The 20344-nt window shown below is 47.0% G+C and overlaps 1 protein-coding gene across 1 annotated transcript in view; it reads right to left on the minus strand.

The window, feature by feature from the left end:
• Positions 1–349: 349 nt before the first annotated feature.
• SLC15A1 (solute carrier family 15 member 1) overlaps positions 350–20344 on the minus strand; it is a 130137-nt gene continuing 110142 nt past the window's right edge. The window contains exons 21-23 of the mRNA XM_068128623.2: positions 3140–3289; positions 1387–1494; positions 350–1270 (exon numbers count right to left, since the gene is read on the minus strand). Coding sequence (XP_067984724.2) covers positions 1019–1270; positions 1387–1494; positions 3140–3289 — 510 coding nt within the window. The 3' untranslated portion in view covers positions 350–1018. The remainder of the gene's footprint in view (positions 1271–1386; positions 1495–3139; positions 3290–20344) is intronic.

Here is a 20344-nt window from a genome sequence, read left to right on the forward strand (position 1 = left end):
GAAAAGGCACATCCTCAGGTCCCCAGCAATATACCTGGCAAGTTTCAAGTATATCGGACCCGTGGTTGTCGAGAAACAGCGGTCACAGACAGACACACAGAGATTACTGGCATTATAGATAGATGGTAGTAGTAGTAGTAGACGACACTTGAGGAAATTAAAACTAGACTTGCAAAATTAAAAAATATATTTTTAATTCAAAGTTCGTTTTTGAAATTTGGCTTCTAAAGATTACCGTTATCAGGACATAGAGTAAATCAAATTAGTCGGGTTTCTTAGGAAAGTAAGTGGGTTCCCCAGACTGCCCAGCATTACGTTCCTTATATGGAAGCAAATACAGACAAACTGCTGAAAAAGGTATTCATTTATTGTCTATATGCACTAAATTTCAAAATACGAGTACAAGGTGATGGGGCTCGAAACAGCACAGTTCAGTTTTTTTCTAGGTCTGGTAAAAATTCCCAAAAACCTCCCACCAGATCTGTGGTCACTTGAGGTCCTCAAGAATTGCTATAAATCATAAGATTTCCCAAATAAAGGTAAGACTGGAGAGGATGCTCACAATGTGGCCAAGTGTGATGATTATATTTATGGATATCAGCATTATCAAGCAAATTAAATTACAGGAAAGTTACAAGCAGCCCTCTCCCTTATCAAGCTGGACAATTTAAATACCGAAATATCTGTAGTTAGTTCTTAATCAGAATAATATTGCCAAAAATAAAGCGTCTGAAGATCAAAGGATTTTGGCTGGGATTCCTCGACTTAACAAGACATCTTGAAAATAACTGTTATAGCTGAAAAGAGCATGACATTACAGAATTCAATCATACAATGTTCAGATCATCATTCATTCCTGCCCGGTCACGGTACAAAAAGATGAAAAAACAGTCATTGCTTTATGCTGTTTTAACCAATTAACAAACAAAATCTACTTTGGCCGCCATTGATTCATGAGAGAACAAATGTTTAGTGAAGATTTGCGATAAAATATGTCCTTGTTTGCTTCATATCACAGTCACAGTTTGGTCTGCCGTAGAGTAACAATTGACGAATATGGTGGTGGGAGATCTATCGATTTTTCAGAATACGAAGCTCCATCCAAATCCACGTGCCTGCTATATTTCCTCTTCTCCTCCTCCTCCTCCTCGTATGCCTGCAACTCGATTTCCACATCTTCTGGACTTATATATTGGTAGGAGTAGCTCATGCCGGCGAAGACAAAGCTCACCACGAAAAGCAAAGCAGCAAAAAGTAAGAACTCAGCCCACTGCGAAGATAGGAGGTACATCACACCGAAGTTTCAGGCATGGCGCTGTGCAATAATTATGACATCCATCCATTCAACATCCTGGTTGATATTTGTCTCCAGCCGTCATATAATACCTGTTGCTGAATCGTTTCAGCCTCTGCCACGATGAGGACAATCAAGTCTCCAAAAGCAACTGTGAGAAGCCAGCCGGCCTGGAGTACAGATTTCATGCTTGCTGGGGCCTGCAAGTTCAGGCAGTAGGATAGAGCAACAAGAATATTTTTTACATAAACTTGGTTGAGGAAAAACATTTTTGGTTCACGGGTTATCAAGTGACCACTATATTCGTCATGTGTGTGCGTCTGTCTGTCCGCAGCATAACTACCCGATGATATCATCCGATCTTGATGAAATTTGGGTGGGAGGTTGATATCATGATCTAGTTGTGTCCTGCCTCGAGTGGGCCCATTGTGGGCGGAGCTACGCCCGAAAAAGATGTCTTTTTAGGAGGTAATCGAGTTCAAGCTACATCTTCTCCGAGGGAGTTGGTGGAATCTGACAGGGGTTTCGGTATTTGGTTCGGCCAATGTCAGGTGTCTAGTCCCACGGAGCTCAATTTTTCAATTTTTTTCATTTTTTTTTTTTTTCATTTCATTTTTAACCGAATTTTCGGTATTGTGTAGCTAACTAACCTCATAACTGATTATACATTATTTTCTATCTCATTTCAAGGTCAGTTACCTTCGTTTTGACATTTCCGGCCCTGGCCTGTCCGGGCCTGTTTTGGTTATAATCCGTCCTTTGTCATTGAATACCACTCGCTCGTGAACCATCGTCGTCTCCTGACTTGTTGTTTTTATTTTTTTGTAAATTCTTCTTTTATTTAGTGATGTACTTATAAATAGTTTATTGTCCATAATTCGTCTTCAAAGTAATAAGTACCTGAAAAAAGCAGGTACAGAATCAAAGATCAAGATCATATGGGTCATATAATCAATCACCTGATGAGACCATGTATATGTCATTTGCATGTGTGTACGTGTGCGTGAAGCAAGCCAGGTTAAGATTTAGCAAATGCATATCTGACTGGAATTTAATTACGAATTTACTTGCTGATTGCAAATTGCTGGGTGCAGCTAATCTACTGATGCAGCCCTCGCCCTTTGCAAGAGTATGGGGCTTGACCAGGGTACCAGCCCACAATGGCCTATTCTTTACGAATGCAGCGTAGGAGCTCTCATGGACACAAGCGATTGCTCTTGCATGGGTAAGATGGCTATAATGACGTTTACTCTATGATGCAATCATGCAATGCCATGTGTGTGAATATCTGAGAGTATTAAAGTGTGGCTAATGATTATAATGAGGAATGAATGAATGAATGATCGTTTTAAGGCCATTTTCCCCGCTAGAGCGGGGGTTAGCCTTGCCGGCCCCATGACAATCATGGTTCCCTGTTTGAGGCAATGTTTTTATGGCCGGATGCCCTTCCTGACGCCAACCCTTAGTCGCCTCTCACGATGCGCAGGGACACGGTGTACCTATTCTAAACCGGGGTACACACCGGGATCATTCATCCCAGCAAGCTGGTACTCAATTTGCCGACCTCGGAAGGATGACAGGCTGAGTCAACCCCCCTGGCGTTAATTCAGCGATCGACCGGGATTCGAACCTAGGATCCTAGGATCCCAAGCCGGCACCCTAACCGCTAAGCCAACACCAGGGTTAATGATTTATAATGAGGATTGAATTGAAATATATTCTAGGTCATGGTTAGGAAATAAACGTCTGCAACTCTTATTATGGCTGCCTATATTGTCAAGTTTATAGTGCAGAAGTGGATTGCATTGATCACTAGGTAATCAGAATGAATAAGTTGGCACATACCTGTGAATATGAGAATTCAAGACCTGTAATGGAGAATAGCAATTCTGCTATGGTTATTATCAAGTACTGTGGAATCTGCAGGGCCAAGTGCACCGAATTCGGTTGAACATCCACAATACGTGTCATGTTCACATTGCCATCATCTGAACTCTGGAAGGTTGGGTGGGAAAGCAGTGCCAAATGGCATAAGGATGTGTTTAATAGGGTACAGGTGAGATACATTGTGCAGACTAAAATATGATTTTCTGATTTTCTTAAACAACAAAGGTGGTCAAGTAGGATACAAAAAGTTAATTTCATTAAAGAAAAGTTCTAATTATTTTTGAGCTATCATTTTATTATGCAGTACACATAGCCTCGCTTACTCCTCGCCCTCCCCCCATTTGCTCCCTCAACCACCAACCAGACCCATACATCCGTGATAAATTGATGGACCCCATGAAAATATAATTTTAATAATACTCAGACACACTTAATAACCTTTTTCTAATATAGTTACCCTTAACCTCTGTCATTTTGATTTTCAGGCATTATATCAGAACCAATTAAACAATATCCAGACTTATTTATTTTCCCAAAATTATACTCATCAGCAATGATAGGTTATTGAAAAAGAATTGTTAAAAAATTGGTCAGGTGAGACAATAGAACCATAAATACAGATATGATAAACTATTTTTACAACCGCAAATCATGTCCAGTTATGCTGTTTTACAAGGATGTATTAGCACAGTTGGTGTTTCTACAAGCCCTTGTTTTACCTTAGAAGCTTTCATCCCAAACCTTTGGGAGATAATATTTCAAAGCAATGGAGTCTGAGCACTTTGTCTCCATCATTCATGTGCAAGATATACTGATAATCTTATACAGAGGTCGATCTCATGAAAGAGCTGGATAAAAAGGGTGTATAGGAATTGGCAGACAAAGGGCATACAAACAACATCAGAGGGAGTAGATAAAGTTGCAGGTAGACAGAGGAGACGGAGCTGTTGGGAATATAAAAACAAACTGGAGGGAAGATCAACAAAGGAGAGATCTGAAGAATTCCTTTAACTTTTACGACATATTGACAAGTTATTTTGAAAAAAGACAGAAATTCAAACAACCACTCGTACAACAATTCAGACAGCACAATTTTACAACAACCAAGAGAGAATATCCAAACAACAAGTGCCCATTCTTAAGATTTACATTTCTAGCAATATTAAATAATCGCAATGAAAACTAGAACGGCACTCAGTCGAGCGTGTACATCCGCCAGGCTGAACAGTTTACGTTTTGTATCCCACTGATAGGTGATATCTGCATCTGGATCTTAACCAAAATCGAATCGGCTTGTTCTTGTCAACTACCCAACTCGTCCACCAAGTTTTGTCATAACCCATCCATAACTTTTTGAGATATCGTGCTATATATAGTTTTTTGGCCCTATCTCTCAATGGTGAAGAATCACTTTAAAGATTCTAGGTTCTGGATCCAGATCTTCGCCACAATCTAATCAATTCGTCCTTGTATTAATCAATATTGCCACACAAACAACCTGCCCACCAAGTTTCGTCCGCATCTGTCCATAACTTTTTGAGATATCCTGCTCACAGGCAAACTGACAAACAGGGGTGAAAACATAACCTCCATCCATCGGCGGAGTTTGGGGGGGGCCCTAAGGCAGCTGCCACCCACTCCCCTGGGGGGGGGGGGGGCAGGGGAAGCAATGCCCCACCTTAATTTTTTTCAGTAGTTTACAATTAAGATAAAAACGTCCCGTATTTAAACGTGAGTAACAATAATAAACGTAAATTGTATTTGTGATTTCACGTACACTATAACTACACCAACAAACGGTAATTTTAGAAGTCAGACCTAGCTACCCATTATTAATATTAACCCCTTCCCCCCTCCCAAATAGAGAAGTCAAGCGACGCCTATGGCTCCATCCACCTTCGGTGACAGAGGTAACAATTTTGTCATCTTTGTAATTGATTGACAAATCAATTCCATGGCCCGACGGATCAGACACAGGGAAGAAATTACTTTGCCAAAAGTGAGACAAAGGAGTTGAGGGGAGCAGAAATCTTAGACTGGAGCGAGTATAAGCACCAAGGAATTCATTACTGGATAAATGCATATGACATGTTATGGTTGTAAATAAGCAGAAGATAGTGTGGCAGGAAAGACAAGGCCAGAAGAGAAGAAGTGGAGAATCATGAGACCACCAATCTAACTATTGGGAGAGACAAAAAAGCCCGACACTTCATCTTTTTCAGGTTTAAAGGGCAATTCCTCACATTCTTTTATTAGATTATTTATTTGTATTGTTGCAGGTATTTTAAAAGGGGGTAGACATTATAAGGGTTGTAATCTGATTTGGTTATTACCCCACGCATGTGCCAAGCAGAAAGTGGGATTTTTAGCAATTAGTTCACTTTGTCTGTCTGTCAACAGGCTATGATCGAGGAACTACTTAATTTCGATTGAATTTTATATATTAATCCTGTAGAACAACATGAATCGGAACATGAATCAGGACACAAACCTGCAGTTTTTGAAATACCCGCCGAACAAAAAACGACTCCTGCGAACAATTGACGACGCTTCCGAACCCCTGCACATGTTTGGCGAACTTTTGGAGCCTAAAATACGAATGTTGGACTTTGCCATTTTTTCGACATTCGCATTCTTCGCGAACCGTTCGCGTGTCCCGTGAAAACCCACCTTTAGCAGTACTTTGTCTCTGAATTTGGCGAATTGTACGGAATGTCGTCCTGATCATGCATGCTCCCTAAACGTCCAAAATCCAGGCTCATTGGTGGAGGATTGGCCTTGGATGCCAAAGGTGGAGAGTATATATAGAGCAAGGCAGGATGTCAGACTATCCAAAGGCCGAGATATGTCTATGGAGACGGCCCTGATCTCATCTCTGATATGAAGGCCTCTGTCATGAAATTCTGTCTAACGTCTGAACCCAGGTGTCATGCATCTTTTGTCCGCTACGCGGCCGTTATAAGAACTCGGTCATTCAGCGCTATGATCATACCTGAGACATTTACTGTATGCTATGCTGGCGCATAAATAGATGGTACGTACCGCCACTTTGTTACGGCTTGCTTGTGCTCATCTGTAAACTCATTACTAGTTCAGATGTATGCTGAATATTGATATGATGTTCGCTGGTTCTCTTTACAGGTATTGTTAGGGATCGATTGAGATTAAACTCATGATCTGAGCCAATGTTGTAACTGATTTTTACAACAATTAATCTCAATCGTCTCTTGTCTTGATCGACAACGATCACTCATAAGCTGATCCTCGTCCCGATCTTCGGAGCGGATCCACAAGCATCGGACTTTGTGCAGCCTCTTTCTAATGGTAGACTCGTGCGCTTTGACATCAACAGTGGCAAGAGCTACCTGTAGGTCCCGTGATGACATTCTGGGGTTCTTTGAGACTTCTTTCAGCATCTTGCGGTCTGCTCTCGGGCTGAACTTGCTGGGGCGGCCTGGCCTGAACAAGTTGGCAGTTGTTTGGAATGTTCTCCACTTGTAGATGATCTTCCGGACAGTCGAATGATTGATTTCAAATTGTTTGGGCATCTTTTTAAATCCCTTCCCAGACTCGTAGGCATCTATAACGTTCTTTCTGAAGGCCTCAGAGAGCTCTTTTGATCTGGGCATAGTGACGCCGCACACTTCAACAACAAAGAGCAAACCAAACTAAATGTCTGAGGTTTAAATAAAACAGGTTCCTCCAAGATCCTCTCTAACGATGTTCTTATCATTTGCACCTGAGCTGGTGCACCTGATTCAAATTTTAGGTATTTGAAGTAGTGATAAATGTCGAGGTGTACTTACTTTTTCCACATGCGAAATTTGCATTAATGTTTTTTAAAATTATACAATGGACTACAAAATGTAAATGTTTCATGATATTTGTTATATTGTTACAGACGTGGCTTAGATGTTATTTACCGAGCGGTTTGGTATGACCACGTCTGCACAAGTTACCCGATTATACCCGAACGTTGACTAATCGCGCTACGCTAGGTCAATGAAGGAAAAGACACACGGCTGGGATTAAAATGACACACCAGGGATACGGTTCTCAAGACCTCCGGAGGAGATTATATTAGGGCGGAAGGTCAGATTACAGGGACGAGAGGTACAGCATAGAAAGACAAGCACTTAGACACACTCTTATATTAACCCCAACAGACGACAGATAAACGGGACAAAAGGCTGACTCACACGGGGATTGATGGCAAGGAAAGGCAGGTAGCGATGGCTCCAGGTGCACCTGGGCTCAGGGCAGAATCGACCCGGTCCGGTCCAGAGATGCGGGAGGTTTCACAGCGCTCGAGGTGGCGTCTTGTCGTCTCAAGCTGGGGGCGCATCTGACCTCACATCCGGTGAGTCGCTTCGTATATCCGGCGGGGAGTGACACGCCCTCGGCTCGTTAGCTCCGCCCCAGATGGAATCGGCACGTCGCTTCTCATTGGGTGCGTGCGGGGGGGGGTTACCGGCTCCGCCCTTGACGAGGGACTGACAAGGAGCCCCTTCGTGGTAACCCCGTGGAGCGCATGGTCCGGAGCGCATTGTCAATGGCGGCTAACCGAGCCGGTGTGATAACGCACACTCCCCCGCGCAGCGCCGTTGTTGTTGTAATTGTAGTTGTAGTTGTTGTTGTTGTTTGGGGAAGAAGACAGGAGGAGGTATGGGAAAGGTCCTAAACTCACTACTGGTGCCATATAATCACATTCTGGTGCAACGAAGAGTCAGAATTAATGGAAACGAGTCCTTAACTGACATAGACTAAGAATAACTAGCAAGATGTCCGAAAGTTGTCTACGTGTGATGCGGTGGACCTGGGCACGACATTTAATGGGGGGAAAAAGGGGAAGGTAGGTTCTACAGAGTGTTATTTACAGGCAATGGGACTAGGGAATGGGGGATTGGGGATAGTTGGGGAGTATTGGGGAAATAGGGGAATATTTACAAGCGGATATGGAGGCCAAATTCCATATTCGCAACATTGCACCCTTCTCTACCCTCGGGGCGTCCCGACCCGATAAATTTTTACCTACTTTAGTGTGGCACGCAATGTAGTTCCCTCTACTATTAACTCTACCCTGAGTGCGACAGTTTTACAGATATTCACAAATGAGTAAATATGTCCCCCTGCGACGTTGCACCCTTCTCCTCACAGAAACACACCCACAGGATAACCGAATCCTGAAAGAATCCTCAAACTAAACATACAGCCGGTAGGGAGCATTATTTACACAAGACTACGCTGATATTTACACTACGATCCAGGACCTGTTTTTGGAGGAACACATGCAGATGTTATGCATAGAGAGAGCACGCATGCTAGCATCGATACACCAACCCACGAGTGCTCTGTGGCCTACGGCCTTTAATAATGTGCAGAGCACCCCTTCCAAGCATCAAGCACCACCCCATCACACAGTGAGCACCATCCGGTGCACCAATAAAGTGTTTATGAATCATTGTGTGGTGTCGCAGCCGGCCGATGCTCTGCCGCTGGTCTTGCCTTCGTGTGGTGCACTTGGCCTTCTTACTTCTTTTTAAAAATAAAGAAAGGCGCCAACCGCGTCCATTTCTTTATTGTGGCCGTCAGGGGGCCAACTGTTAGTGGTTCACTTGTTTGGCATAGGTGCCACGTTGACCCATAGGTCCTTCCACGGGTGGAGCTTGGCCGCAAAAGAGCTGCGGTCCATTGTGGGTGGCCACAAACATTGCGGTCCATATGGTGTATCGATCCAAGCAGCAAACAGCGAAAGTGCAGGCCCACAACTGCGAAGCCAGCACCTCTCTCTCCTCTCTCTCTACCCCAAAGCCAGATCCTCGGAGGTGGGAGACAAAAGAAGCAGACAAGTGAGTAAGGTGGTAAGGGCGCAAAAGTGCACGCAATGTAAGGTAATGCACACTGGGGGCACATGGGAACCAGGTGAGACAGGTACGTTCCTACCGTACGCCCCCCCCCCCACCAGGTAACCTACATGGCCCCTCCCTTACCCCTTACTGTATCCACAAAACACAACACTACCCATAAACATCTACTTTACAAATCAACAAACATCCCTACTGTCTTCCCCGTTCCTCCCATAAACCAAATTCGTCTTCTCTCCCTCCTAACCAATCAAATTTGCTATTTCCAACTTTCCTCAAAATTTGCCATCTCCAACTCAACATCATAATTTGCCATCACCAATTCATCATCAGTCCCTCCTAAGGAGGGAGAGATGGGATCACCCCAATGTCTCATCCACGTCGTGATGCGTCTCACAAATCCTCACAGCAATTCTCATTTCCTGCACCAAAACAAAGAAAACACAGGTGTGGAGTCATCATCATAACCACAGGTAAGTGGCTGCGTATGGTGCGACAGGTTCATCAATCCTAACTATTTCCTAAATGACTTTATCAACTTTACACTACCCGGGGTCTTTCTCCGGCCAAACCATTGGCCCTCTTACACTATGGGTTCTAAAAACCAATTCCCATTGGCCAAACTGTGGTGCTCTTCAATTTGGGGTCTCACTCCCCCGATTCATCTCCCGGTGCCCTCGCACAATTTCTGGGCTGTGGCGTGTACCTCTCCCAGTGGGTCTACCCACCTGCACACCTCCACCACTGCAGTTGCCTCCGAGCTTACCTGCTCCTCACCCTAACCTAACTACCTGGGGAAGGCCCTCTGGCTCTCTCCCCACTCGGTGCCCTCTCTGGCACTGGGCTACCCGGGTCCGTCCTCCGGATCCTCGGGCCCCATCCACAACTCTACCGGCTCCCAGAGCCCACCTGCGGCCTCACCTGGCCGACATCCTCACAGTGGTGGAGTGCCCAACCAACTACACACACTAACAGGCTACACGCCCAGCCATTTCCACAACACTAATGCACCCATTCACAACACCATTCTGCAACCGCACCACAGATGCCAATATCCAACCACAATTTACCTGTACCCTCTACCTAACACTTACACTACCCGCCCCGGGTACTCGTGAAAAGGGTCCACTCTTCCCCCATCCACACCTTCGCACCATGCACACCACTCCGTACCACTTACTCCAACTCTCTCCACACACCTGTACCTGCACACCTGTGCTCTCATTCTTGGTGCCGCCTGCACCCTTCTCTCCCCAAGCGCATTCGCGCTGATCCACCACACTCACTACTCATCCATTGCTCCACACACCCGTCCAGTTGCACACCTGTGCAATCACACCTGTTCAATTTCACACCTGTGCAATCACACCTGTTCAATCCTCACACACACGGCATCATCTCAGCTAACTTCTCCCCTCCGAAACTTGCGCTTCCCAGTCGTCCCTTTAAACTATTGCGCTCCCACGTCATTATCATCCATACTAATCTACCTGCGTCCCCACTACAGGTATCAGTCACTAACTAACTTAACGTTACCTAATGTCATCTTCGCTAGATCCCTACAATATAACCTAACCCACCCGGGCTAGTTTTCACTGCCATCACCCCATAAACTATTGCTCCTTTGCCCCCCTTCTGTGAGGGATGGTGGATTTGCCATCCCACCACATCGGGGGTCTCTCACTATCAATTTTGCACATCAAATTGCAACAAATTAAAAATTTGCCAATCACTACCCATCATCTGCCAATCACTACTGCCAATCCCTTGCCAATCATCAAATTTTGTTTTTCTCTAATTTTGGGTCCAAAACACTAACCTCATCACCCAGTCTACTCACTACTGCCTCTCGGTGCGCCAATTCACTTCTAAAGCTCGGCTTTGTAAAGCCAAGCCATGAATGCGGGTTGTTCTGTGCCAGCGGCTGGATGCGTCCGGCACTCGGTGCAGGGATGGGGGCTTACCCGTGCCGAGATCCCACGCACCATCTCGGCACGGAGCCATCCAATGTCCCGCTCTCGACCTGCCGGCACGTCTCACCAAAAAGTGGTCGCCATGACGACCCTTTCTATCGGGCTGCCCGCTCCGCCTAGTGGAGCACGGACGCGGCCGTTCAAAGCGAGGCCCGGCACGCACCGAGGGCCCGCTTCGGCTAAAAGTCGACCTAACCTCTAACCTGGTTACCGTCGATGCTTCACCTGGATTCTTACACCCTACAGCCCGTTCCTTGCTCACACATCCAGCCGTTCCCATGCTACCTTTCCTTACACACCCAGGTACACCCATTCCACTCACAGCCTTGGTCACACACCTGACCACCGAACACTTTGGCACACATTCGTTGGTAGCACACCTCACCAACACACCTCTTCGCACCCCCTCCTCTGTCACCTCCTCTGTGACAATCACAGGTGTGCCCTCATTCGCACACCCAACCACGTGCCTCACCACCAACTCCAGCGTGCATTCCCACTCACGCTCTACCATTCCAGGTGTGCATCCTTCCATCCCAGGTGTACATCCTCGCTCACCTGTCACACCCAACTCACGCTCCTTGTCACTCTCACTACTCTCACCACCACTCTTGACAACGCACTCACCCTTTTTTTTTTTTTTTTTTTTTTTTTTTTTTGTATACAATATCGAGGCTCGTGAAAGAGCGAACATTAATCACACAGAAAGACAAACCGACACATAAAACATATAACATAGGGAGCGGTAGACAAGATGGGGAGAGAGGGGGAAGGACACAAACACAACATTTGAGAGCAGGGACCGAGAGACATGGAGACATCGAGAGATCTGAGAGAGGGCGAGGGCTTTGGGGGGGGGGGGGGGGGGGCGTGGGAAGGGGGCAGTGGGAGAGGTATAAAACATATGGACACTGCCAGGACTTCCAGGAAAGAAGTTGGAATTTCAAACAAGGTGGATCTGGGGTGAATTAGCGGGGGTAGAAAAGATCAAGGTTTTGGATGGGGGAAGATAAGAGATGGTGGTGAACAGCTGTTTTAAAGACCTGGAGGGAGGAGTGGGATTGAAGGGAGTGAGGGAGTTTGTTCCAGAGGCGGGAGAAAAGAGGAATGAAAGAGTGAAGGTGAGCGGAGAGCCGAGATTTCGGCAGTTTAACCATCAGAGGGTTGCTGGCAGATCTTGTGCGACCTGTAGGAATATTTGGGGGACAGAGCACAGAGAGAGCTGGGGGTGCAAGGCAGGAGAGGAGTCGGTAGAAGACAGAAAGACCACCTACCTGCCTGCGGTGAGTGAGTGAAAGGCCCTCAGAGATAGCTTCATCGCGGGAGATTCCAATAATTCTGAAAGCTTTGGTTTCAACAGCGTGAAGCCGAGCTAGGTGTGAGGCAGGAGCACCGGCCCATAGGGGAGAACAGTATTCCATTGAGCTGCGGATGAAAGCCTTGTATGTGGTGAGGAGCTCAGGTGTGCCGAGGAAGGACTTCGCACGACGGAGGATGCCCAGTCGGCGACTGGCTTTGGAGGCCAGCTTGGAAATGTGGTTTTCCCAAGAAAGATCATGGCAGATAGTGAGACCCAAAATCTTGAGCGACAGAACTTCTTGGAGAGGATTGTTGAGAAAGTAGATGGGAGGGTTGTCCAGTCGATCTTTTCGGAGAGACATAGTAAGAGTGTGAGATTTGTCAGGATTGAAAGACATGTTCCACTTGTTTGACCAGTCTGTGATTTTGTCCAGGTCTTCAGAGAGTGAGGAGGCAGCAGACTGCCGATCTGAGGGAAGAGGAATGGAGCGGCAGAGAGTGGAGTCATCAGCAAAGAGATAGAGAGGATTTTCGAGAGAGTCAGAGAGATCATTGATGAAGACCAGAAAAAGCACGGGGCCCAGAACACTGCCTTGGGGAACTCCAGCCTGAACAGGAAGAGGAGATGAGAGAAACCCATTCAGGGCCACACGTTGACGACGACTAGAGAGGAAGTCCGCCAGCCATGCGTGGAGATTTCCATGGATACCAAAGGAGGAGAGTTTGGTGAGCAGAGCGGGGTGCCAGACCGTGTCGAAGGCACGTGATATGTCGAGGGAGACAGCTCTAATTTCCTGTTTGGCATTGAGGACCTCCATCCATTGTTGAGACAGCAGAAGCAGCATGTCCAGAGTAGAGTGACCTGGTCTGAAACCAAATTGATGATCAGAGATCAAGCCATTGGAGAAGAGGAAAGATTTCATATCAGAAGCAATGATGGATTCCATGACTTTGCTGATAATTGGGAGAAGGCTGATTGGTCTGTAGTTGCTAGGATCTGTTTTTGCACCTTTTTTGTGCAAAGCGGTGATGTTGGCTGATTTCCAAGCAGATGGCAGTTGACCTTGAGCAAAAGAGAGGGTGAAGAGAACAGCGAGAGGGTGAGATAGAGCAGCAGAGCAGGATTTTAGGACCCGTGGGCTGATGCCGTCGGGTCCAGTTGCAGAATCAGAGTCGAGGGTTGACAGAAACTTTTCCACCTTGTCAGGAGGAAAGGACACGGAGTCCAGGAGCAGCATGGTACGACTGGGTATGGTGGGTACAGAGAGGGATGGGTTTGGGACACAAGATTTAGAGGCAAACACAGAGTTGAGGCATTCAGCTTTTTCACGTGCGGAGTCAGCTGTATAGCCGTTTGAGGTAAGGGAGGGGATGGAGGGGGAACAAACACCAGAAACGGATTTGACCAGACGCCACCAGGATTTGGAAGAGGGAGACAGATAAGAGAGTTCGGTCTTGAGAACGGAGAGATATTGTTTCCTGGCTCTCCTGAGGGTGGACACACACTTGTTTCGGGCTTTGTGAAAGGAAATGAGATTTCCTTCCGTTGGATTTGCTTTCCAGGAGACGAAGGCAAGTTGTTTCTGGGCAACAGCCTCACCACAAGATTCCGTGTACCATGGACGGGAGGAAGGGTATGACAACTGAAGACGAGATGGGATAAATCTGTGCATGAGAGAGAGCAATTTACTTTGGAAGAATTCCCAGGATGAGTTGATGTCAGAGGTGGTAGAGATGGGAGACCAGTCCAGATGATTGATGGCTGCTTGAAGACCGTGCCAGTTGGCCTGAGTGAAATGCCAGACTCGTCGACGCTGAGCAGGCTCCCTGAGGATGGTCAGAGAGATGTCCACTTTAACAAGGACATGATCAGATGATCCGATCGGAGCAGAAGAAGAGCAGCAGACATTTTCAGGGAAGTTAGTCATAACCAAGTCCAGAAGAGAAGATGTTCCGTTGACTGAGATCCGGGTCGGGAAATTGACAGATTGTGTCAGTCCCAGTGAGTCGCAGAAGTCCTTTGCTGAGGAGCCATGGCTGGTGAGAGAGGTACCCACACCCAGCCAACTGGCATGATGACAGTTGAAATCACCACATATGAGGAAGAGAGAGTTGGGATGAGTAGATAGAAGTTGGTCCATATCATCAGACAGCGAGATGTAGATGGAGTCATCACTGTTTGGTGGACGGTACAACACACATATGAACAAGAGGTGGGAGCGAAGGGGAAGCCGTAGCCAGAGGTATTCCTGGGGGTGAGGTGGAGAGAGTGCAGTGCAGGGCGAGTGAGGAAGAGAGTTTTTGATAAAGATAGCAACCCCGCCTCCAGGACGAGGCTCAGGTCTATCATACCGGAGGAGGGAGTAGCCCGGGAGAGATACTATGGAATCAGAGACATCATAAAGGAGGAAAGTTTCTGTTAAGCAGATCACGTCTGGTTTGACAGAAGCAACCTGTATGGAGAGATCAGTTAAGTTTGAACGAAGGCCCCGGATGTTTGAGGTCCATACCGTTAATGAAGAGGAAGGGGGAGCATCAGATACAGAACAGGGGGGAGGAGGGGTAGGGTAAGATGTGGAAGAGGTGGAAGAGGTAGGGAGAGCTGTTGAAGGTGTGTCAGAGATTTCAGAATAGCTCGGAGAAAGGGAAGGATGGGGCGGACAAAAGGTTTGATGGTGATTGGGTGAGCCACAATGAGGTGTTATTTGAGGAGGGGGAAGAGCGAGGCAGAAGGTTGGGGGAGATGGAGGTGAGAGTTTGAAGGGGGAAGAAGCGGGGAGGACGCTTTGAGGAGGGGGAGTGAGCGGGGGGAAATTGAGAAGCAATGAGGGTGGGGAGATTTGAAGGGGAGGGGTGAGGGGGGAGTTTGGGAGGGAAGGGACAAGGGGAGGGATTTGAAAGGGATGGGATATGGGGGAGATTTGGAGGGGAGGGGTGAGGCAGGAGTCTAGGAGGGGAGGGGCGAGGGGGCGTCTTGGCGGGGAGGGGTGAGGGAGTAGTTTAGGAGGGAGGGGGCAAGGGGGGAGATTTGAAAGGGATGGGTGATGGGGAAGATTTGGAGGGGAGGGGTGATGGGTAAGATTTGGAGGGGAGGGGTTATGGGGAAGATTTGGAGGGCAGGGGTGAGATTGGATTTTTGAAAGTGTACGATTTATGGGAAACGAACATTTATTGCAAAATGAGTTTCTTGTGACCTTCGAGTTAAAAATACGTTTAAGGACGCTGGATGGAGGATGGAGTGCAGGAGAGTTTAGGGAATGTAGAACAAAGGCACTATAGGAGATGGATATTTTTTTTGGGATGAATTGATTTGGTGAGCAAGTCGAAAGCAGCCTTTTAAAGAAGAAGAAGAAAAAGGTGTTATAAAATATGACGGAATACATAACTTGAGGGGAAAGTGTAAACATTGAAGGTTAATGAGTGAAAACTATCTGGGGAAATGGGGGAGAAACACGTGGTCGAAGAACGAACGAACGAATAAGAATGAATAAACGAATGAGAACAGAGAAGGAAATGTTTTTTTTTTTTGTTTTTTTTTGAGTTGAGATTTACACAAGGAAGTAGGCTATGGGTGAAAAGCCTGGGAATACAGAGAACGAAAGTTATTGGATCACAAACGACGGACCACTGAGAGAAAAACAAAGCCTCAAGGTTGTACAGTGCACACTGTACAAGGCCTTGCTCGCGACACGGCAAACAGACGATCAATTTATGAGAGATAAACACCGAGAAACAACCAAAGTTGCACACAATAACTTCACACACCGAAAGATAAATACAGTTTCGACAAAATACAATTGTGAACAGACTTAACTTCGAAAAACGTGGAGACCGTGTGGAGCTTCGAAAATCCCTGCCGCCGTCTCCAAGATCTCGCGAGATCTCCGAGACCCTTACTCTTGACAGCGCACTCTTTCCCCATGCACCTGTCCGTCACACACCTTTCTCGCGCACACTCTCCCGTTACACCCTCTGTAACACTTACCACACCGCGCTTCCATGTGCCCCCTCGCACACGCGCTACGACCGACTCACTCTCGCCAGCACCCTCACTCCTTGGCACACACTTTTTCCTCACACACCCCAGAGTCGGACTTTCTCGCACACCTCCTCTTTCGCACACCAGACCTGTCGCACACTTCACCAACGGCCTCTCACGAACACCCGGGTCCATCTCGACCCCCAAGCTTATTAAATCACCTGGCGCATCATACGCACGACCATATTGGTCACCACTTACACCGGGTCCTCTTCCTCTTCGCTTCTCCTCCATCACCTGCGAATCCCTCATCCGGTTAATGAGCACATCATCACGATCCAAACACAGACTTTGGACCAATTCTTTTATCTCCTCTTTTATCTCTTTCTTATCCCCTCTCCGTCGCTTCTTAATTTCGCTCATCCCTTCTTCCACTTCTTCTAATTTCTGCTTCACCTCTTTTATTCCCCGGTACGTCTCCTCAAGCTCATCCTCTAAGGCTACCTTGACCGTTTCCAGGTGCGTCCTCACCTGCCGGTCCTTCGTCTCCATTACCTCTATCACCTCGTCCAACCTCGTTGTCAGTCCCTCACGTACCGTCTGACATTCCCTCTTTGTCGCTATTAAGTCGTTTTTTATGTCGTTTTGTGTCGCTTTTAAACCTCCTAATACCGCAGTGTTCCTCTTTACCTGGTCCGTTAGTTCTTTTTGTCCCTCTGTTAGCTGCTCCACCTCCTGCGTCAGGTCCTCTATGCCCCCTTGTAACTTTACAGTCCCCTTTCTCACCTCCTTCTCCATTTGCTCCTTACAGTGCCTCACCTCCTCGCGCACTCCTCCGACCTCCTCACTCACTCCTCTTCTGATCTCCTCTCCCATCACTTGCATCTCCTGCCCAGATGCCACCCTCATCTGCTCCATTTCCTCCCTGTGAGCATCCAGTTTGGTTTCTACCCCCATTCTGACCCCCTCTATCTGCTGCCCCATTTGGTTAACTTCCCTTTCCGCTTGGTCCCTCATGTCCCTCAATTTGCCTTCCATACTGCTTTCTAACCCCTCTAACCCTTTTTGCATCCCTTCCATTTGATTCTCTTGAGCGGCCATTCTGTTTTCTACCCCCATTAACCCCTCCTGTATTTCCCCTAATCTATTGTCTAATTTCCCAAATTTCTCGTCTAGTCCCTTAAAATTATTGTCTAATCCCCTAAAATTATTGTCTAATCCCTTAAAATTATTGTCTAATCCCTCACCAGTACCCCTCGCTTCGTCCCTCATTACCCCCATTTGGTTTCCCATTACCCCCATTTGGTTTCCCATTACCCCCAATTGCTCACTCTGAGCCCTCGCTTCGTCCCTCATTACCCCCATTTGGCCCCCCAAGTCATTCCTCAGGTCTTCACTTGTCCGGACCATGAGCGCCTTTATTTGTTCCATAAATAGGCCCCAATCCATCGGCGGCGCTGCTACGGTCGCGGGCGCGGTGACCAGCGAGGCGCCATTTTGTGCGTTTGCTACCCTCGCTGCTTCGCTCTCCTCACGTCCCTCAATTTGGTCCTGGACCGACCCTGCCTCACTCTCCACTACCGGACCCCAGCTGTCTTGGTCTGCCATAGCGCGACTTTCAAAATTCGGGTTTTTATTTCCGTATAACAAAATCAAATTTCGCCGTTATAATTTCGCGCGGGAAACGCGCTCCGAATCGACTCTACTACAAATTTGGGCCTAATAAATTTAGTCCCGGGTTCGAATTCCACTCCTCGACACCAATTGTTACCGACGTGGCTTAGATGTTATTTACCGAGCGGTTTGGTATGACCACGTCTGCACAAGTTACCCGATTATACCCGAACGTTGACTAATCGCGCTACGCTAGGTCAATGAAGGAAAAGACACACGGCTGGGATTAAAATGACACACCAGGGATACGGTTCTCAAGACCTCCGGAGGAGATTATATTAGGGCGGAAGGTCAGATTACAGGGACGAGAGGTACAGCATAGAAAGACAAGCACTTAGACACACTCTTATATTAACCCCAACAGACGACAGATAAACGGGACAAAAGGCTGACTCACACGGGGATTGATGGCAAGGAAAGGCAGGTAGCGATGGCTCCAGGTGCACCTGGGCTCAGGGCAGAATCGACCCGGTCCGGTCCAGAGATGCGGGAGGTTTCACAGCGCTCGAGGTGGCGTCTTGTCGTCTCAAGCTGGGGGCGCATCTGACCTCACATCCGGTGAGTCGCTTCGTATATCCGGCGGGGAGTGACACACCCTCGGCTCGTTAGCTCCGCCCCAGATGGAATCGGCACGTCGCTTCTCATTGGGTGCGTGCGGGGGGGGGTTACCGGCTCCGCCCTTGACGAGGGACTGACAAGGAGCCCCTTCGTGGTAACCCCGTGGAGCGCATGGTCCGGAGCGCATTGTCAATGGCGGCTAACCGAGCCGGTGTGATGACGCACACTCCCCCGCGCAGCGTCGTTGTTGTTGTAATTGTAGTTGTAGTTGTTGTTGTTGTTTGGGGAAGAAGACGGGAGGAGGTATGGGAAAGGTCCTAAACTCACTACTGGTGCCATATAATCACATTCTGGTGCAACGAAGAGTCAGAATTAATGGAAACGAGTCCTTAACTGACATAGACTAAGAATAACTAGCAAGATGTCTGAAAGTTGTCTACGTGTGATGCGGTGGACCTGGGCACGACATTTAATGGGGGAAAAAGGGGAAGGTCGGTTCTACAGAGTGTTATTTACAGGCAATGGGACTAGGGAATGGGGGATTGGGGATAGTTGGGGAGTATTGGGGAAATAGGGGAATATTTACAAGCGGATATGGAGGCCAAATTCCATATTCGCAACAATATTATATCACCTTTATCTATGAATATTGTTGAAATGAAGATCAAATAGCTGTATGTTGAAATATGTTGAAAAAGTCAAAACTTTACATGGGGTGTACTTACTTTTTCACGTGACTGTATATGGGATTGGTGGAAGTATGTGTTTGGCGTATGTATGTGTTTGGCGGATGTCTGTGTTTGGCGGATGTCTGTGTTTGGTGGAAGTATGTGTTTGGCAGATGTATGTGTTTGGTGAAAGTATGTGTTTGGTGGATGTCTGTGTTTGGCGGTTGTTTGTGTTTGGCGGATGTTTGTGTTTGGCGGATGTATGTGTTTGGTAGATGTATGTGTTTGGCGGATGCATTTGTTTGGCGGATGTATGTGTTTGGCGGATGTATGTGTTTGGCGGATGTATGTGTTTGGCGGATGTATGTGTTTGGCGGATGTATGTGTTTGGCGGATGTATGTGTTTGGCGGATGTACGTGTTTGGCGGATGTACGTGTTTGGCAGATATATGGGATTGGTGGAAGTATGTCCCTTAGGACAATCCCTGGGTCAGACTTGGTCTTTGTTCCAAATTTGGTGGTTGGCAGCCCAACGGTCTTTGCAAGAAAATGCAAACACACAAACAGCTAGACAGGCAGACATCCGATTAATTTTATTCATTAGATCTCATTCCCTCCCACCCCCCACCCCCCCCTGCTTTCCCATATCTCCTCCCCCCAAGCCCTCTCCCTCCCACAGATCTCCTGATGTCCCTGCTCTCAAATGTTGTAGTTGTGTGTTTCCCTCTCTCCCCCCAGCTTGTCTCCCGCTCCCTTTATCATATGTTTTGTGTGTCCGTTTTTTTTTTTTGTGATTGATGTTAGTGATTTTTTTTGTGATATACAATAATCTTGTATACTGTACACAAAAAAATACAAAATGCTTAACATCCGATTTCCTGACGTGATTTTGGCTTTCCTCCTGACTCCACTGATATCACAGAAGCGTTTGTAACAATCGTAATGATAGCCTGTATTGTCGTTGGCTGCGATGTTCACGACAACTTTGCTTTCTTTGCAGTCGTACTTCTTGCGATCACTCACGACACTGACAAAGCAAAGTTTTGTTGGCAAACGGAATGAAATTACTATTTGTTGAAGAAACGTGCACATCACAAAATATAGACAAAAACGTGGGTGCCGTAATATTGCTTTCATTCGTGGTCATG

The sequence above is a fragment of the Myxine glutinosa genome, chromosome 9 (assembly GCF_964187855.1).
Source record: "Myxine glutinosa chromosome 9, kmMyxGlut1.1, whole genome shotgun sequence".
Taxonomy (NCBI): Eukaryota; Metazoa; Chordata; class Myxini; order Myxiniformes; family Myxinidae; genus Myxine; species Myxine glutinosa.